General features: G+C 34.7%; 2 protein-coding genes across 2 annotated transcripts; one reads left to right on the top strand and one right to left on the bottom strand.

Annotated features, from left to right (window-relative positions):
* Positions 1-1,747: 1,747 nt before the first annotated feature.
* LOC110777156 (uncharacterized) lies at positions 1,748-6,721 on the top strand. The gene is made up of 7 exons (XM_021981771.2): positions 1,748-1,997; positions 2,096-2,167; positions 2,936-3,012; positions 4,357-4,477; positions 5,881-5,961; positions 6,070-6,171; positions 6,483-6,721. Exons 1-7 carry the CDS (start codon positions 1,869-1,871, stop codon positions 6,552-6,554), a joined length of 654 nt encoding a protein of 217 aa, XP_021837463.1. The 5' UTR covers positions 1,748-1,868; the 3' UTR covers positions 6,555-6,721.
* A 1,040-nt stretch (positions 6,722-7,761) lies between these two features.
* LOC110777148 (DNA mismatch repair protein MSH6) lies at positions 7,762-19,486 on the bottom strand. Its single transcript, XM_021981764.2, has 21 exons — positions 18,395-19,486; positions 17,076-17,169; positions 16,819-16,921; positions 16,683-16,736; positions 16,493-16,567; positions 16,251-16,319; positions 16,022-16,105; positions 15,427-15,621; positions 14,405-14,949; positions 14,179-14,308; positions 13,236-13,324; positions 12,983-13,161; positions 12,693-12,895; positions 12,506-12,607; positions 11,413-11,575; positions 10,823-11,112; positions 10,600-10,737; positions 10,139-10,218; positions 9,882-9,981; positions 9,288-9,417; positions 7,762-8,490 (listed from the first exon to the last, which is right to left on the bottom strand). The coding sequence occupies exons 1-21, from the start codon at positions 19,305-19,307 to the stop codon at positions 8,249-8,251; spliced, it is 3,978 nt and encodes a 1,325-aa protein (XP_021837456.2). The 5' UTR covers positions 19,308-19,486; the 3' UTR covers positions 7,762-8,248.
* Between the last annotated feature and the right edge of the window lie 1,538 nt (positions 19,487-21,024).

Genomic DNA, 21,024 nt, shown 5'->3' with positions numbered 1-21,024 from the left:
CACGACTCCATAATTCCATATACCAATGAAGAACTTGGTAGGGAGGACCTGTGTTCGATCCCCCGCAACAACAATTGGGAGGGGAATGGAACCTATCCACTCAGAACTCGCCCCGAATCCGGATTAGCCCTAAGGGTGAACCGGATGGTACACCAAAAAAAAAAAAAAAAAAAAAAAAAAAAATACCAATGAAGAAGAATTAGTAGCCTATTTTTATGCAAAGATATGAGTTAATGATTAATAAGATCCTCAATTGACCAAATTTGATACGATTAATTGAAATCTCTTTTATTTAATTGAAAAACGTGGTGCAAGTTGCTTCATTGCATGTAAATATGTAATGCTACACCACCAATTGAGAAGAAAATAAAAGTTGTATTATTACAACTAATAGCAAATATTAAGCAAGAAAAAAATGTTTACAAAGTTCATATTTAAAAACATTGAGGCTATATTATACAACTATTCATTTTGGATTGATTTCTAGAGACTATTTATTGAATTGCATTGTACGTCTATTCTGTAGACTTTGTTCTCTCCAAACTTTCAACCTCGTGATTGGGACTTAGGAGGTGAGAGCTCTATCCATTGACCTTTTGAGCTCCTTTCAATCCAAGTACTTTGACCCGATGAATTAAAAGTATGTATTCCTCTATAAATAACAACATTTAAATAAGAGTTTATAACAAAACTTACGTCATGACATACTACGTACTTCCTCCATTTTATTTAATTGCACCATCTGAGATTTCACGCTTGTCAATGCACGATTTTAACAACTAATATCTCTCATTATACATTTTAAAAAATTATAAAAGTTTAAAAATTTGAAAGTATATTTCGAGACGGATCTAACAAAATCCCACATGAATATATTTTTCCTTACATATAAATCACAAAAAATAACTATATAAGAACATGTGAATAGTGCTAAAACCAAGATGGTGCAATTATTAAAAAATGGAGGAAGTATATAATTGTAAATTTGTAACAAAAACAAATTTTCTGCATCACATTTTAAAGGATTTATATTCTCTATTCGCATCTACAAAAATGGTAAAAGAGATTATCATTATTATCATTAAATTATTACAATAACACGATTATTACTAGTAAATGACGTTTCAGTTCAATATGAATATTAGTTATATTTACATTCATTTTGTGTGTATCTAAATCGGGTTTAGAACTTTAGATACACTAGACGATATGTCAATGCACATGGTGTTAGATCGTTAGATGAAGACTAATAAGTCATTTAAGATTTTTCTTTTGTTTCACGTCTTACTTGTTATAACTATTAAATTAGAATTTAAAATTTCTCTTTAAAAACTCTATTTTTTATTCATTTAATGTGAATTTAGGACCACTCTCCTTTTCAATGGTGGTTAATTTTAACTAACTTTAGTTATGGGAGAATATATACAAGACCTAGTTTCACAAACATGTGAAAAATCAAGTGATCAATTCCTAATTTGAAGCAATACCCTCATATTCTTGCAAATAATACCCAACAAAATGGTATTTCTACTTTCTAGGAATCTAATTGATGTAACCTTATTTGTCCTTTTTCTTTTCCTTTTTTTTTGTAGGGATATTTTGGCCTTTTCCTATGGAGAGAGAGAAACAGCTAAGACTGCCAACAAAACAAAAAAATAAACATATCCATTTCAATTTACACTAGTAGGGGTATTATTGTAACTTCACTTCCCCTATTTGATCCTCCTATTTAAACTCCACTTCAAGCTGAAATTTTCAGAGCAGAAAACAGAGGAAAAGAATAACCAAACTAAAAAACAGAGGAAAACAATATTTTTATTTTCTTTTAATTTAAAATAAGAAGAAGAAATACAAGAAATTATTTGAAGATGAGTGAAATTGTATTATTCATAGAAGATTTAGATAATTTCCCGAATTATTGTAGAATTTGTCATGAAGCAGAGTTTGAAAGTTGCAGGAAATTAGAAGCTCCTTGTTCTTGTTCTGGAACAGTCAAGGTATTTTGAAGTAATTCATAATAATTAGTAATATTATTAATTCATATAATTACAAAGTTTTAATTAATTAATTATGTAATATTTGTTATTTTTTGCAGTTTGCTCATAGAGAATGCATTCAAAGATGGTGTGATGAAAAAGGAGATATAATTTGTGAAATTTGCTTACAGGTTTGTTTATTTTCCTCTGTTTCATTCTTTTTTTATTATTTTTTATTTTGATTGTAAATAACTTTTTTATTCATCATACTAGTACATAATATGATCATAATATCACATAATATGTTTTTTTTTCTTTTCTAAAAGTTAAGTTAATTTTCTACTTTTGTTCTTGATTTTTTTGTTTTCAATTGAAAGAAATACTATGTTTTAAGTTTTTAGTAATTAAATTAAATTAAGTAATACAAAAAACTTTTGTTTTCTAATGAAAATAAGTATCTAAATTTCCCTCCTTGAAGCTTGGCTTTGCCTTCAGTTTTAGTTGTCTTCAACTCAAAGTTTTTTCTTAAACCCAGAATTTCAAAGTTCTAATTTTTTTTCTTTCTTCAAAAATTTTGGAGTATTTAATTTTAATATTTACGATAAGAAAATAATTTTATTTCTATTGAAAGTCAACAAAACATTGACTTTTTAGGTGTTGTACACTTGTACTTTTCTTACAAAATTTGTACACTTCTAATCATTCAACTATAAATTTAAGTGTACATCTGCAATAGATGTCATGTTGAAATTTATCCATTTATAATATTTATCATAATGGCTTATTCACAATTAAAAAAACAAATTTTGGTGCAATCTAAAACGATTTTGCCATTTTTTATTATTATTACCCACTGTTTTATTGGGTTAATTTTTTTATTATAAAATATTTACTGCTATTTTTTTCTGGTGGGAAATTTGAATATTTTTATTTAAAAAAAGTGGGTTAAATTCATGCAGAAATATGAACCAGGATACACAGCAATTCCCAAACAACCCAAGAAAATTGTGGTCTTAGATGAAGTTGTAAGCATCAGGTAACATAATATTTTCCCCTCTTATTCCTTTTTCCTCTATCACAAAAAAAACAAAAAAAATCTCTAGTAAGAAAAGTTAAAAAATGTGTTTGTTATTGGTTGTTGAACCTCTTCCTATATTAACATCCACGTTTACCTAAAAATCACTGAGAAACGAAACGTGGTGAGTATGGTAAAATTGACGTACTCTTTATCTTAATTTCACTATCTGAAACTATCTGTTAGAAAATTAGCCGAACTCTTTATAAAGCGCCATGTATAATATGTTTATTCTAAAATAATGTGATTAGCTAGTTTAATGAAGTTGTAACTATTTTGAAGGGTTAAAAATAGTCCAAAACAATGATGTCAAGTTGTCAACGTTGCTCTACTTCAAATAAAAATAAAACAAGAGCACGCCTACTTGTATTATGTGCTATGAAAAGTTTGGATAATTTTTTGTATAGTTCCACTATTCTAATCAAAATTGTTCCTAGTACCTTGTCACTAATTTTATTAATATTTTAATACTTCAATCTTAGCTTCTTTTTTCTTTTTCTTTTTTAAAATTTATTGTTTAGTTTTTTATTGTTATACACTATTATTAACACTCCATGATGCATGAGTGTATGGGGAAATTCTAAATTGTTGCTTCCTTATCTCATAAGAAACATCTAGTTAGTAAGCTAGAATTATTTTTGTCAACTCATTATAAAATTATTGGCAACTTTGATTTTGCTTTCTTTTCCTTGTTATCATATGCTTAATGATCTTCTATTCTTCTTTGCATAAGAAAAAAAAAATCAAACGTAAAATGCTAAAGGTTTAAGGTTTAGACAGTAAAAAGTGTTACCAAAGTTAACTTGTGACTTTGTGTACATTTTTCCCTTGTAGACATCTTTTTACTACCACGACTTAAATTAAGCAAATATGATTTTTATTACTTCGTATTATGATTAGTAAACCGATACATTTTTATATGTAGCGTCTAAACATTAGGCATATCGCGCTACTGTAATAAAATACGTGGAATAGTCACTACAAGAAATTGTACTATTAACGACGGGAAATCCCGTCGCGAAAGGCCAATAATCGTTGATTAACGACGGGATTTCCTGTCGCGGACCCGTCATAAAAGGGGGCCGTCGTTAATAGAAATCCCGTCGTAAATTCGTCGTAAACCCGTCGTAAAAGACATTTGCGACGGTTATTCCCGTCATTGTTTGGTTGTTAGCCCCGTCGTAAAAGGTTTTTGCGACGGGATTTTTAACTCGTCGTAATTAGGTTGTCGTTAAAGATACAAATTCTTGTAGTGAGTATATAATTTGTTTGTGTGATATACTAATAGAAGATTTCAAATTATAGGGGAAGTTTGGAAGTTCCAAGAAGAGAACAAGAATCTCAAAATGAAGAGTTATTAGCCATAGCTGAATGTTCATCAGAAGCAGAAAGAAGTGCTTCTTGTTGCAGAACAGTTGCCATTATTGTAAGTATTTCAATTTTATTTATAATTTTCTAATTTTTCAAAACAATTTATTCACCGCGAAAATTAAATAAATTAGGGTAAAATTACGCACAGTAAGACCTTCCTCGCACCCTACTATAACAAAAGCCTTGTGCACTCAGGATGACCTTTTAAAATAACACAAGCACCCTCAAAAACATGAAGGCCCTATTTTTTCACCTTATCGTTACTGTTTATTACTCCGTATTAGTAGTTTTCTTAAATTCAGACTAGGCCAAACTTAAATAAAAAAAAAAAAAAAATACTTACAGATACAATCAATTAAACCAGACCAGACCAGTCTAAACAAGAATCAAACCAGACCAGATAAAAAACTAGAAAAATCAGACCAGAATAGGTGAACAGAACAGAGTCGTAATTTATTTGTGCCTACGTATATATAGATAGAAATCTAAACAAAGGATAATGTTTTGATTAGCACAAAACATGTCTTAATCTAAAGGAAGGACCACACATTTGCACACTTTGGTGGGCCATTCATAGAAAGAGGTGTTTGACACCATTGAATGTGTATGAATTGAATTTGCAAAAAAAAAAAAGAGAACATAATAATAGTGGCTATTAGTTAGCCTTGATCATGATATATCACTACAGTCATTATCTTAATCTTTTACTAATTGGACCACTATTATCAGCTGGCACTTAATCATCATCCTTTTCTATTTTCCAAGTCTATCAAATTAAGTTATATCATTCATTAATAAGCTTCACCAATTTTGTTACTTGAATGCATTTAATTCGTACCAAACATAGTTGAGACAACCTTAAGGAGTATTTGGTTTGCATTTTTCTTGCTTTTAAAGTACGTCTCCTTTTATGGATTATTCCAACAACCGATCACTTTGGGTTTCTATATAGGTCGTGTTTAGCCATCAGCGGCTAGATGATAGTCGTTAGCTGGTTTGACTAGTTATTAGCTGTTTGTGTCAGAAGGTTTGACTAGCTAGTTGAATTAGCTGTTTGTGTAAAGTGTTTGGTAAATTAATTGTTTTATGTGTGAAATTATCGTTAAAGACATTGTCATAAAGTGATGTAGGTTTGTGAGACGTGTAAATTATAGACAATATAAGGACAAAAATCATCTTACACCCACTTTTTCCTACCTCTAATGCAAAAACTCCTACGTTGATTCATCCCAAAAGTCGAAAACCATCTTCTAAACCTTTTCAATAAAAAACTCCCATTATCTTTTTGAAGTAGATAAACCTCTAATTTGCATCAAAATGTTTTTTCTACAAACATCTCATAACCAAGCACCCCTGAAACACTCAAAGAAACTATAAATGGTTTATCTTTTTTTTTTTTTTTTTTTTTTCCTGAGACTTAAAAATACTAATAATTGTTTTTGCTTGTAATATTGGCAGTTTACAATTCTTTTATTGTTGAGACACACGTTAGATGTGCTACTTGGAGGAGCAGAACAACACCCCTTCTCACTTTTAACTGTAAGCATCTCCATCTTTGATATTTCCTTCCAATTTAGCATCTAATTCAAACTAAAAACATCTAAAATATGAATTTTAAGTTAACATTTCATTGCAAAAATAATGCAGGTACTAATTCTACGTAGTTGTGGAGTAATAGTTCCAATGTACATAATAATTAGGACAATATCAGCTGTCCAAAACAGCATCAGACGGCATCGCGTCCTTCATGTAAGCCTATGATCTCTATACCTTATTTCACTTATTTCACGAAGAATATGGTCAGATAAGTTCAGGAAAAATAATGGTTCAAATAAGTACAATAATTTATAATTAAAATAAGTTTTGATAAGTTCAGAAAAAATAAGTAAAAATCAGGTGAATAGAACATACTCTAACTTTCTAAGATTTTTATGAAAGGGTCAAATTTGTTAAAGATGCATGCCCTTGTTAAGATGTCTTCAAACTTGCTTTACACTTTCATTAGCTTGATTTATTAGTACATTTTAACTAACAAGGATTTTTTTTTTTTTGGACATCAGGAAAATCTTATGCAAAATACCAATGAGAACAGAGATACATATGACGAGGAGGAGCAAATTCATCAAGTATAGAATGATAAGAACTTGTACATTTTCATAATTATTTTTTAGCTTGTAAAACACCAATGTACATCGACACTCGAAAAAGAAAGAAGAAAAAGAGAAATCCTCAAGAAGGAAAATAGAATAGAAGTTAGTTTGTACATTTTATATGTATAATTGATTAACAATTCATTGTATTTTTTTCAGCCTCATTAACTAGTAAGAAGTATTTGAAAAAGTTTTATGTAAGATCGTATTATACTCACAAGTCATAAGACCGTTGATATCACATAACGATTAACACCATGACTATTAACACAAAAATCATAATTGGTAACATGAAACTTATGCTTATTAACAAAAAATCATAACTATCAAGCCAAAACTACAACTGTTGGGGTGTTAAAATAGGCACACCATTTTAACCCAAAAGCCAATAAAACACACTCAAACCCAATATCACTTACAATGCCTCAAATGCCCAACAAGACACTATATATACCCCTCAAGGGGTAAGGTAAAGAGGTCATTCTCTAATCCTAGAGAAGCCACCCTACTCTCTATCTCACCCCAAAATACCTCATTTTATACACCAATTGTGCTGAGTTGAGCGTCGGAGGCTCCGCCTTGGGAACCCCCCTTGGCCCGGAATTCATCTTGCAGGCACCGTACGTGGCCGGATCTCAAGACATCAAGTACGCTCATACCATCGTTTCGACACCGAAACAACAACTATTAAATCGTAAACATTATATTAACTCCTTTTATTTATTCGAAAAGACAACTAACTGAGCATAACTACTGTTAAAACTAAGCATTATTGTTTGAAAATCAGATTGAACTTTCTAATAATAAAGTAGGGAGTATAGCAATTTTATCATAAAGTGTAATTGTAGATTTGTAGTCTTATACTTATAGGACAGTCTTAATCAGAAATTTGTATATTCAAAATGTCAAGAAATTCTGGTTGTCACATATACATGCATTGTTAGTTGAATGCATGTCAGTGAGCAGAAACACAAATTCAACGACCAACCAACCAACTTCATTGTTTGTTTTTAGGTAACAAAAGAAGTTAGGAAGATCAACTGCCAAATCTTGGACCAAGTTTTGTATCCAAATATCCAGCAAATATAATATTCCATCCCTAAGACTTAGCATCAAACACAGATGAACAGCCAAATCTTGCAACAAACATAACTCCCACACGTTTGGAGAAAGAAGTGGGTGATGAAAATGAAGTCAAACAACTAACCCACTTGGATAACATAGATTAATGATAATCACAATAATTTCGACATTAGGGTAAATACAATGATCATGTACAAGAGTGATTCTACAATTAGTTTTTTTTTTTCGGAAAAAGTAAAGTTCGAAAGCTTTCGAGCCGAACTCAGTGGAGTTTGAGTTCGGCTCGTTAATTAATCGACCTATATTTTCGAGCTTAAGCTCTGCTCGTTTATAAATGAACGAACCGAACTTTCACCGAGCCAATTCCGTACTGTTCACGAGCAGTTATGTTCGTGTCCACCCCTAATTAGAAACATTACCTGATGTACAATGTGAATCATCTATTTCTACGAGGTTAGGCTACGCGCAGGACCAGAATGACTGACAAAAACCCGATCCTGGATATTAGGAGGCTTATGTGCAAGTGCCCTAATTACTAGTGAGTAGGACTAATTTTAGATGACCAAAATTAGGACTAATTTGATGCAATGAAATCAATTTTGTTCCAGAAGAACCCTGGCTTGGTGTTGAAGCTGAGTAAGTGAGGCAATACTTGAATTTGAGGAACTATCAACTGAAGAAGTACCAAAACTGATCAAATTTTGGAAGAATTTTTTGATGGTCTTTTCATCCCAATCTCGAACGTTGTTGTTGGATCTTTGTTGCTGCCTACCGTATACTGCCTCGAATTCTCTGGATTTGGCAGCAGCTTTGAGCAGTACACAATCAGGAATTCCTGAAATGTAAGGCATATGATCAAATTTACAGGAACGTAAATAGAGAGATGATGATGGTTGTTAGGAATTAAATACAACTTAATTAAGACGACAAGAATAGAAAACGGACTTATAGAGTCAAAATTAAGCTTGTAGTACACACCAAATCAAACAAGTATTCTTTGTGTTATGTTGGACGTGATATGCGTACGGGAATCTTAATTCATGTTGGACTCTTAATCAAAGGTGGAGCATATCATGCAAAGGATATAAGGCAATTACTTGGAGCGTATCATAAAGGTAATAAGGCAACTCAAAGTAAATTATTTGGTTTGGCAGATTTACATTAGCTTGCTATATTATTTGTTTACTAGATAAATTAGAATTGTAATTAGGAAACTATATATATTTTGATATGTATCATGCAAAGGTAATAAGGCAACTCAAAGTAAATTATTTGGTTTGGCAGATTTACATTAGCTTGCTATATTATTTGTTTACTAGATAAATTAGAATTGTAATTAGGAAACTATATATATTTTGATATGTATCTCTAGAATTGGGGAGCATGTATAATTCTAATAGACGTGAGTTTCTAGTTTAGCCTGTAAGAGGAGGTTTATGCGTAACTATAATTTCCACACAAACACTAGTGTCTTTATTGTTGTTTTTGCTATTTGTTCTACATTGTATATGTAGGGTTTATTCCTAATCGTTCGTGACACGCGTTTGGTTTATGAATATGATAATATGCAGCTTTGGACTGAGGCTAGTGTTTCACAAAATGCAAGAGATTCTGCGTAGTATATAAACTTACCAGCTAGGCGTGCAACATTAACACCATAACTTTTGGGACATGCACCTGGGTTCAGCCTGTAAAGAAATGTGACTTCTTCCACACCTCTATCGCCCTTTCCTACTTGGCATGCCATATGACATAGCGAGACCTGTAAAATGAGAAAACTTGATTGGAAACTCTACAGCAAAAAAATCCTAGCATAGACCCATGCATTAGCAGCTCTCATAATGAGCTACAATAATATTAGAGCTGATCAACATTAGCCCGACCCGCTGGCCCGAAAATCAGCGGTTATAGGCAGAGTTTAAGGCCTGAGCTCCGGGACCGGACTGAATTTTGTTACTTTTTTGCGGGTTTTGGACAACATAAAACTACACTTTTAGTTATAAATTTGGTCTGGCCCAAAAACAAGGCTATTTTTGGCCCGAAATAGTGGGTTTTGGGCACGCAAAATCGCCCCGGAGCTGGCCCGACCCCAACCCGGTGTAATGGGCAGTTTTTAAGGTCGTGGCCTGTCCCGATCCGCCTTTAGATTAGGTCTAAGCTACATCAAGTCATCAACCATAAGCACATATTCTTGCCACTGGAATAAATCAAGAGAGTAAAAATGACCTTGGGATCTCTTTTATAGTTTATTGCTAATCGGTGGTAATGAGTGGAAAACATTCCGCAACACTGCACTTTGCGGACAAAATGTTCAAGGACTGATTCCCTGTGTGGAAACAGAAAAAGGCAGAATTAACAAAAGTGGCACTGTATTAGTTCACTTAATCTCAATTAAAAAAGCTAGTGATGGTCAATAATACAACTGCTAAATCGTAAGATAAAAATATTGCTGCTAATTAACTAGTCTGTTTCAAGGCACTTACGCAATTGCTTGTCCATCTGAAGTTGAAGTGCCACGCCCAAGTTCATCCAATGCCACAAGTGAATTACGAGTAGCAGATGTCTACATGAGACCAGACAACTATGAGCTCAAATGAAAACGGAGCCAAAATTGCATCAAATGGACTTTTGATTGCACAAGTTGTTGGTTAATAATCTTGAGCATACATAGATTTGAAACAATTCCACAAACACAGATTTGAAATGCATACATTAGATTTTCATAAAATTGACAAGGGAATCCGTATAGTTATCCTGATAAATTGTCGCCCAATTCAAGGCAAGTTGACACGGGAAAGCTAGGTCTCTTGCTCACTAAATGCCTTGAGATGTTTACTCAAAGGAAAAACATTAAACAATGTAACACAAATTTCATTGCACACTTTTAATATTTTATTTTCTGAGGATAAATCAGTAGCATGAAAAGAAATCCAGAGTGTCTCACCAACATAGATGCAGTTTCTGAAAGCTCCGTAAGAAAGGTGCTTTGTCCTGCCATAATGTGATCTTTTGCCCCCATACGAACAAATATTCGGTCAACAATCGATAGCTCAAAGTGTTCTGCAGGGACATCTGCTCCAACCTGAGATGAAGTCAGCTGTGAGAGGAAGAAGAAAAATTGAAACAGGATAACAATTTCGACATTCTTACATAAGAAGAGTTCTTACTTGAGCCAAAATCACAGCCAAGCAAATTTGGCGAAGAAGAGTTGATTTTCCACCCATGTTAGGACCAGTAAGCAAGATGAAGGAAGCATGGTCTGAACCACCAATGTTAATGTCATTGGGTACAAATGTACCTCTGCCTAAAGAATCACTTTTAATGATAGGATGCCCTAGACTTTTAGCTGATAATTGAGGTACTTCATTAGTATTGGACCCAGTTGAAATACTTGGACGGCATGTTGGTCCTTCATAATAATCACTTGCAATTACCAAGCTGGTCAAAACATCCAGTTCTGCACAAATAATACCAGAAATGTTAAACAATTTTACCTTGAATGGATGTTGTGCATAGATTACAGTATCTGATAAACCAGATAAGTTCAGTTAATAAAGTTAGTTAACATAAGTTTATTTCAGACATTTTCACACACAAATAAGTTTTTTTCAGATAAATTAAGTTCAGTTAAGTTTAGATAAGTTCAGATAATATAAATTCAGTCAAAATAAGTAGAATAGAACGGAGCCTAAGTGTAAGATTCTTGATGTATAGAGTAGAGACAACTGAGAACTAAACATGTTAAACCACCATATACCTGCAACAGCAGAAACCAAGCTTCTCCACATTGTATGATGCTCACAAAAACGCCCAACCAAATCTTGCAACATGGACTTTAGTTTGGATTCCTTCACAGCTTCAACCTGTGCGAGTTCTGTTACCATCTTCTTGATATATGGCGTCCAATATCTGGAGAAACCCTGTGGAAATCAGATCAGAGACAATCTGGTCAGCAGAAAAAACACCTAACATGCATATATATCACACACTAGTACTCGCTAAATACAGTGATGATCTTTGCATTCCTCAAAGAGCACACAGATGAAGGATTAAGGCCTTGTTCTGTTCACCTTATTTCCCTTTATTCAAGGAAAAATAAGTTCAGATTTAGTTCAGTGAAGTTGATAAGTTGCGGAAATATATGGGCAACAAGGTCATTTGACAACTAAAATAAGTTATGATAAGTTAAATGAAATGAATATAACGCACCCTAAGAGAAAAGATGATCAGTCAAGTTTCACACAAAAAACCCAAAATGCACACGTAGAAGTACAAGATCAGGATGTAGATTAGTCAAGTTCACAACAACAAACCCACAATACACATTTTTGCTACTAGTCGAAGTATAAGAAGGTCAAGACGTAGATAATGTTACCTTGGCAGCTGGGATTAAAGGAATGGAATATAAAAAGAAGTAAAATGGTAGTATTCACTCTCTAAAAACACAACAGGAGTGAATGTAAGAAATGACACGGACATCAAGAATCTGACCTCTTCTACTTTGTTTTTGTAAGCAAAAAATAGAGAAAAATATCAATTATTTCACTTACCTTAACATCACAATTATAATTCCAAACACTTTGCCAAGTTATTCCTAGTTACTGTTAAGCAGTTAAATGGTGATTGTAGAGTAACTTACTTAATCCCATTATCCGCCAATAAAATCAAGATACATATACATAATGGCTACCAACTCAAGTATCAGCCACTAAAAGATTCTTGCTCCATATCATGCAAATTTTCAACAGCATTATTGAGGTAACAATTTGACTGCCCACTTGGCTACTACTCTACTGCAATCCAAGTGACATCAGTAAACACTTAATGAAATTCACTGGATTGTTATTTACCTTTTTGGATGACCGCAACTCATAGTCTTTGGGAACACTTGCACTAAATCTTTCAGGCACTTCTAACAGGTATATGTCCTTTCCAACTTGGACATATGTAATCTACAAACATCACAAGGAGACAAATTAATGAAGCACATAAGATCAAATGAGAGTTTTAATTTTGAGTTAACACAGTGTTCTTTACCGAAGTATAGCCAAGTAATTTTTTCTGTTCCTCGATATGTTTCTTTAAATTAGATTCAATTTCCTTAATCTTTTTACTGGCAGAATCATATACAGCATCAGCTCCTTCATGAGGAATTATACGACCCGTACTATTAGCATCCACCCAATCAAACGCCTCCCTAAATTGCTTTATGATGGAAGTCATATTGGGAAGACCTTTGCCTGCAGATTACACGCTATAGCCATCAGCACAGCATATAAACTAGTCAAGATAAAGGACTGCAACTATGAAAGTTAAGGTGACAGTACCAGGAACTAACAGATGATGTAACAATTCTGAGTCAGTATTAGCCAAGATAGAACCTAGAGAAGAGCATGCCAGAATCATTACTTCACAAGCACGCAATGCTGATATGAATTCTTGAAGCTGTTTTTTTGCAGCATCTTCATAAAGAACGATCTTATTTGCATTCCTTCCATTAGCTTCACTGCATAGACCAAAAAGTGAACTTCTGGAACAGTAAATTAAGTAAATGTTACTGATTATAGGTTGTTAGCTCACCTGCTAGCAAAGAGGCGCGTGAGCAACCTCTCCATGTCTGGCAACTTGGATAGCTCTTTTCGGAATTCAAGCACCAATGATATATTTTCCTGAAAAACGATATCAAAAGCCATGATTTACAAGTCACTGCTTTTAATAGTACATAAACAAAGTTCTATCAAGGATCATGGAACATAGCCTTCATTATGGCTCTGATAGATGAAAGGTTTAACGTGTTATGATGAAATGTTCCCCCAGATTATATGCTATTTTGTTTGTATCAGTGAATTTAAGTGACGCTGTGACATTGTGAGGGCAAATGTTGAAAGCAGAGAAACAAAAGCAACTAATAATACTCACATCAGGCAAGTAACACGGGTATAAAAGTCTTGATATTTGATAAAATGAAGGACCAAACCAAATTTGAGACGTTAAAGTTAAGATCAGAGTACATGACTACATGAGGCCAACACAAATAATGTTTGCTAATTCCTCCAAATATGCACTTAAATGATGCTGTGATATCAAAGAGCTAAGGGGGAGGTTATAAACCATTCATGTTTCTAAACCAAAAATGCATAATTTGGGAAGGAACACTTAATTACTCAGCACAACACAGCAGTTTTCTACCTTATATGCTGTAGTCAGAAACTCAGAAGTATACCAAATCTCCAACCTAAGAAAACTCACAGCAAGACCAGTGAATAGTTCTAGTTTGATGAGGAAAACAAAGAAAGAGATTCATACCTAAGTGGCTTTGCGGGATCAGTTATGTGAACATCACTACTTATAAAATCTACAAGTTACAGTAGCAGTAGCAGTAGCATTCAAGGGGAAAAAAGTAGCAAATCATCATGTCTAATATACTGGAAAAGGCTTAAAACACAAGGACTATTACGTCATGGAAAATTAAAAATCAAAAGGCACAAAGTCAGAGAATCCTAAAATAGGAGGAAGAGCATACCCTAAGGCTTGCCACAGCATCTTGTCGCTCCCTAATCAACCCTGCGTGATATAAGGGTCTAGCAAGCCACGATTTAAGCAACCTCTTTCCAAAACCAGTCACACAATGGTTAAGCTGAGAGTACAATGTCCTATACAAATGAAAAATCATCAAATCAATCCAAGCCATATTACCAAAACCAGAACAAGACTTCATCTTCAAAACTCAAAAATATAAAGGAACCTACCCAGAGGAGCCTCCATTTCCACTATTTTCAAATATTTCCAGATTCTCAAGTGCGGCAGCATCTAACACCATATAAGGTTTCTGAAAAACATTACTATAACCAGAGCACGGAAGTGACTCAAATTTTGCATATCTAAGCAAAGTCTCATCCAAGAAAGCTTGTTTCAGGTAGTAAAGGCTGCCTCCAAGAGCTGATAATGCAAGACTACCATCTCTACCAGCACTCAACAGCTCATTTACGACATCTGGCAGTACACTCGACTCGTCTTTAATACTGGAGCTAGTGGCATCTGCTGCTTCCTTTTGTAGTGAAGAAACAGATGAACTATTGATGCGACTGTAGAAACTCTCGAGTTCACTGACAGTTCTATCAGCATTCCAGAACTCCTCGTTCGGAACCAAGTCATTAATGAGAGGATTTCGAGTGTATCTGATGAGAGCCTTTTCAGTCTCAGGACTAAGCATATTAGCAGGTTTAATAATCTCAACTGGCCTTAACTCGGACAGAAGACAGCATAAAGTACTGCACTCCAAATCATCTTTTATCTGAAGAAGGGAAAAAAATTATGATTAATAAAACGGTATATTAAGCATTTATTTTTCCTTTTGAAGGAGTACTCTTATACAGGATACGAGGTGTACGCATTGATCTTAGTTCAATGTGGATTAAAGATACAAGGACTAAACAGGAGAAGGGTATTTAAAAAAAAGAACTTTTCAAAACAGGATATAACACACAACTAAATAAAAAAGCAGCATAAAATGAGAAAAAAAGGTAGTAGAATCGCTGCAGCTACGACCAAAACAAAAGAAAAAACAAGTTGATTGATCAAGCTGATAACAGTTTTCAGCTAAAAGTATAACTGCATCTCCTGCACTAAGCTAGCCATATAACTCACAAGCACTAATGCAACATCATGACACATGCCCATCTTAAGAGGTAAGAAGCCCACACGGACAAATTAGAGGCGATATTTACTTTGTATGTAAGAGCTTCTGAGCTATGGAGTTTGAAAGAGGTACCTGGCCAATAATTACTCGGCTTGTGGTGATATCAACAATGCATACACCATAGTGGCGTTCTTCTTCCTTGTTGGAAGAGAGAGGACAACTTTCATTCACTGACATAATATAAGAAGCCTCTGGATTTGCTGACAACATCTCTCCCTCGGTCAACGTTCCTTTTGTTACCACAGCACAAATTTCTCTTTTGACTACCTGTACATTCAAAGGTTAAAAGTAAATCTAGAGAATAATAAGTTCAAAACCAAATTAAAATATATTATATATAAAATCCAATTACATCCACCAGCCAAGAACTAGGGAACCAACTAGCTCATGATCCCAAGAATTAAAACAGCATTTTTCATTAAAAACAAAAAAACTCATGTTATATTTTTCTTGTCTGGAAACTAAACACTACCTCCAGTAAGGAAAAGGAAATTTTGGCATTGCCAATCACCCAGCACTGAGTGTTAGCTCATGAGCAGCTTACTTTCACCCATATATTTGGCTTTTATTTTATAAAAAAAATACTAAAAACATGCACTGGAGGAAAGGGGCAGATATGTGCAGCATATTAACTAATTGGTCATGAAATTAAAGTAAATTTCCAAACCTTGTCTTTCGATCCCTCTTCTCTGCGGCGTATATCAAGCTGGTCTGGAGTTTCAGTCTGCTCCACTACAAGGACCCGGTAACCCTGCCATGCAAAAACAACCCAAACGAAATCAATTTTCCAGCCAAGACAGGTTCCATTAAATTTATAGCAATATAGGAACGCATTTAAATTAGATGGATGCACAGGTCATTATTAAATTTAAAACAAAGTTAACTCAGGGACAAACCTTTCTTGCTAGTTTCTCTACATTGATTGAGAAATTCTTTTCAGGGAATCCACAATGTGGCTGTTCTCCCTGGAAAATATGAACATCTTTCAGAAGTAGAGTAGAAGGAATAAACAGGCAACTCAAGGATAATAATAAGATTGGTAATATTTCTTTTATGTTAACTTCCCTTAATTTAGAAATAAATCCTCAAGGTAATAAGAAAACAAATGCGTGATACATCTAAAGCAAAACATGCATACCCTCATATATTGCAGATCAAGTTCTTTCACACCAATATGTGCATCCATTTCGAAAATCTCATAAAATTTGCCCATCTGATAAAAGTTCAATCATAAGCAATAGTGTTGCACATTAATTATCAGAAAGCAGAAACCTTCACGCCATAAAGATTTGAGTAATTTGTGTTAGATATTATGATTAATGCTATACCTTGAAGAAAAGGACCTTGTCCATATGCTTCGCTTTAAACTCCCACCATTGTCTCTATAAAAAGACATAAAATCACATAATCAGACCGGAGCAGCAACAAATATCACCAAACATTGTTAAATGTTAACATATTCACCTGACCGCCTGTCAGATTTTTCAGAAACTGAGGAGGCAAGTAAAGTGTTCTGGGATCATAATCTGCAGCACCAGGACGCCTCCTTTTGGAATCCATACGATCTCTATCACAAGAGAAGGAATTAACAGGATAAGATATTAGCTCAAAAAGATTAAAAAGGCTATTCCATCAACTTCCTTTAATTACAGAAAAAACAAAGTATGGTTGCACAAATGAATAAAGAAAAACATGGAGGTTAAGATTGAACTAGCCCATACTTTCCAAGGAATGGAAACTTTTGTTCTTCCCGAATACCAAACCTCTCCAATGCATCAGTATCCGCGCTGCTAACAACATTAGGTGGTTTTGCCTCTGCAGAAGACAGTTTAAAGTCTTAATAAGAAGACAGAGTGACATTAAGCGCTAGCACCAAACAAATTAACCAAAAATCATTGACTGGAAACTGAAAAGGCATGAAATTCGTTTAAAATCATTCCTTGTCAAGTTTCTGATTGAAGTGAATCTCATTGGAACCAGGGAATTAGAGCTTTGTTCCCATGCACATCAATGAAACAGGGAAATGGGATCATTGATGTTAAAAGTTCATCATTAGATATTTGCACACAAAAACTAAGAAACACACAAAATGCTCATTACATGAGAGGATACAAGAATTTGATGTTAAAAGTTCATCATTAGATATTTGCACACAAAAACTAAGAAACACACAAAATGCTCATAACATGAGAGGATACAACATACAAGAATTTGATGATCATTAGATATTTGCACACAAAGACCTTTTGTGGGCCTTGACCTATAAAAAAGAAACACACAAAATGCTCATAACATGAGAGGATACAACATACAAGAATATGCCCAACGCATTCACATTAGTAATGCAAAAAAAAATATACTCCGTATTTAAATACATTTGCAAGTTACAAACCATCAAAGATAAATCAATAATTTCCATAAAAAACAATAACTCGTTAATCGGAACAGTACTGATACGGAGTATATTTATAACTGTAATCCTTACTTTCGAGTTTAAACTGATTATAGACAGTGAAATTTCAATCCAAGGGTCGTAAACTCGTACTTAGCCACAGGACTGATATAAACAATCTACCAAAATCTAGGTACATTGTCATTGACAGCAGACACTGATTCTTCCCTGTAATCTTAGCTTATTCTAATCTGAAGAAGCAATAGAATCTTGTTGCTGAACTGAATTAGCATAACCCAACATTATTTAGTAGTAGTAATACAAAACCTAACAACTAATGCAATTAGTTAAAAGAAGGAAGAAACTAATGGCATTTCCCTTTAATCCCTTTCACAAACTCAAACACAAAAGCACACTGATTCTTCCCTGTACTCTTAGCTTATTCTAATCTGAAGAAGCAATAGAATCTTGTTGCTGAACTGAACAGCATAACCCAACATTGTTTAGTAATAATACTACAAAACCTAACAACTAATGCAATTAGTTAAAAGAAGAAAGAAACTAATTGCATTTCCCTTGATCCTTTTCACAAACTCAAACACAAAAGCTATCTAACAATTGATGATATACAACAACTCCATCAATTACCTTGAACTTTGGTAACTGGTTTTGCAGGCTTGCTACCGAAAACACCAACTCCAAACCCAGTTTTCTTCTTCTTGCTTGCATCTGTGTCACCTCCATCGTCTTCCTTACCCTTCTTCTTCGCCATGCTACCTGCAACTTCTCCTCTCTTCCTCTTCAAACTCCCAACCTCCTCTTCATCCACCAACTCCATCTCCTCCAAACAGTCTTCCTCCTCAACGACTGTACTCTTCACCCAATCCTCGTCGCTGGAATCATCATCATCAATAGGACCCACATTCCCGTCTACCGCCTCCTCTTCTTCATCATCAACAACAATGGCCGCCTTCCTCAACCTCCTCTTCCTAGACTTCCTAACAGAAGAACCTTCTCCTGCTACTGCTACTGCTACTGCTGCTTCAACTTCAACCCACTCAAACTTCTCCTTAGAAAGATCAATCGTTTCCTCCTCATCATCATCATACTCCACCAAATGCTTCCCAGAAACCTTATCAAACGACTTCACCCTCCCCTCGTACCACGCCTTATCCAACGGCCAATAAACCCTAATTCTCCGATTCACCACTTCCTCCCTATACAAATTATTCGCAGAAACCGGAAATGTCGATTCCGGAGGTGACGGAGAGGGGTTTTGAGACCCTATCACTAATAGAGGCTTGGGTGTAGATTTAGGCTTCAATTTTGCGTGAACAGGGGAAGGAGTCGTTGGGGGAGATGAACCCGGACTGATACTAGGGTTAGGGTTAGGGTTTTCGGAATTAGGAATTGGGGTTTGATTAGGTTTAGGAAGGGAGGATTTGGGATTGGGTTTGAGCGAAGGAGAAGCTGAAGCAGCTTTGGTGAAGAAAGCGGTGATTTGGTGTTGTTTATTGACTAATGGTGATCTGCCATTGGTGACCTTGCGTGAAGGCGCCATTGATGAAAGTTGTACTGTAAACGTAGGAGAGAGAGAGGGGGAGAAGAGGAGAGAGAGTATGGAGGGAAGGATGAAGAAATAGAGAGAGATATTGGGGGAGAATGGGAAGAAATGGCGGGAATTTTACGGGGATTTGCAGAGGGTAGACGATGGAGTTTGGCGGGAAGATGGTATTTATATGCTGGTTTTCCGCCCTTTTTGGGTTTATGGGAAATGAAGTAAGAAAGAGTGACCTGGCAAGTGGCTCATCGTAAAGTTGCTTGTGGGCCGGACCGGCCCGAGGTCCGACCTGAACCGACCCGACACGAAAAAAGTCCGGTTCGACATGGGCACGAAAAAAGCACGGCCCGACAAGAGCACGAAATTGTGGGCCGGGCCTGAGCCGATATTTTTGGGGAAAAGCGCGTACGACAAGGCACGGCACGACTCCACTCGGCACGACAAAGCACGCTAAATTTAGTAAAATTAGGTTTAGGCACGACGGCTCGGCATGAAATCTTGTGGGCATGGGCCGGGTCTGGGCTCTGTTATGGACTTTTCAGCCCCGGCCCGACCCTGACACATAGTCAGACGGCCCGGTCGTGGGCTCGGCATGAAGTCCGACCCTGCCTGGCCCACAACCATCTTTAGCTCGACGTAGAGCTGGAAAAATCTGACACGAGACAAATCGAATACGAACAAAAGGGGTTAGTGTCAAGGGTTTACGAGTTGTTTAATTAAACGAGTCACACAACACAACACGTTTAATTAAATGGGTCTGGTTAGTGTTGAGATTCTCAACACGAAACTAACACGATTTAAACCGCCAAAGAAAAAATAATTGGTAGTTTAATATATATGGTGATAAATTAACCTTTATGATGTAACCAACTTTATTGAATAAACACGACGCGTAAAAAACGGGTTAGTGTCTAAACTTTTTCAACACGATTTAATTAAACGAGTCAACACGACACATTTATTAAATGGGTCGGGTTAATGTTGAGGTTTCTCACCCCGTTTATATTAGACACGAACACGAATATGACCTGACATTAAAATAAAAATACATGGTAAGTCCGAGTGTTAATTAAGATAATAGTACATAGTAAGTAGACGAACATTGGAACTCCATTTATTGAAATTGACTAACTCAATTGTGCTCGAGTCTTTTTTGGAAAATCAATCCAGTGTCCGTCATTCGGATTTGGTTATTCTACATACAAGTACACAATTATAATCCTTAACTTTGTATTAAAATGCAAATTTAGTTCATTTGAATATCTTTTACACAACTTTAAATTTATACGTTTTCATATATCCTTTTACTTTCACGTTTTCCTAATATCATAAGCCATTTATTTAATTACAAATAATAAATTATTTTATACCACTAGTAAACCACAGATTGTCGAGACCAATACACAAGAACATAGATTCATAAACAGTCCTTTTAATTAAAAGTCTATTTCATGAATTATAGGGGTTGATAATAATTTTAGTAAAACAAAATCAAGAAATGGTATTCTCTGTTTCTGGAGTAGTCGTAAACAGATATTAATCAGAATAATACCTTTCCTCACAAGTAACCCAACTGTTATAAAATCACTTCAAAACTATATCCTTCCATTTTAATCGCATTCAAGATAATATCATTAGTGTTAGATAGATTTTTATTAGAGATTACTCTAGAAAAATCTACATATGTAGTGAAAAATCAAGTGATGATGTATCTAGA

The sequence above is a fragment of the Spinacia oleracea genome, chromosome 5, assembly GCF_020520425.1.
Source record: "Spinacia oleracea cultivar Varoflay chromosome 5, BTI_SOV_V1, whole genome shotgun sequence".
Lineage (NCBI taxonomy): Eukaryota > Viridiplantae > Streptophyta > Magnoliopsida > Caryophyllales > Amaranthaceae > Spinacia > Spinacia oleracea.
Note: the sequence above shows the minus strand (reverse complement) of the source record. Positions and strands in the feature narration are given on the sequence as shown.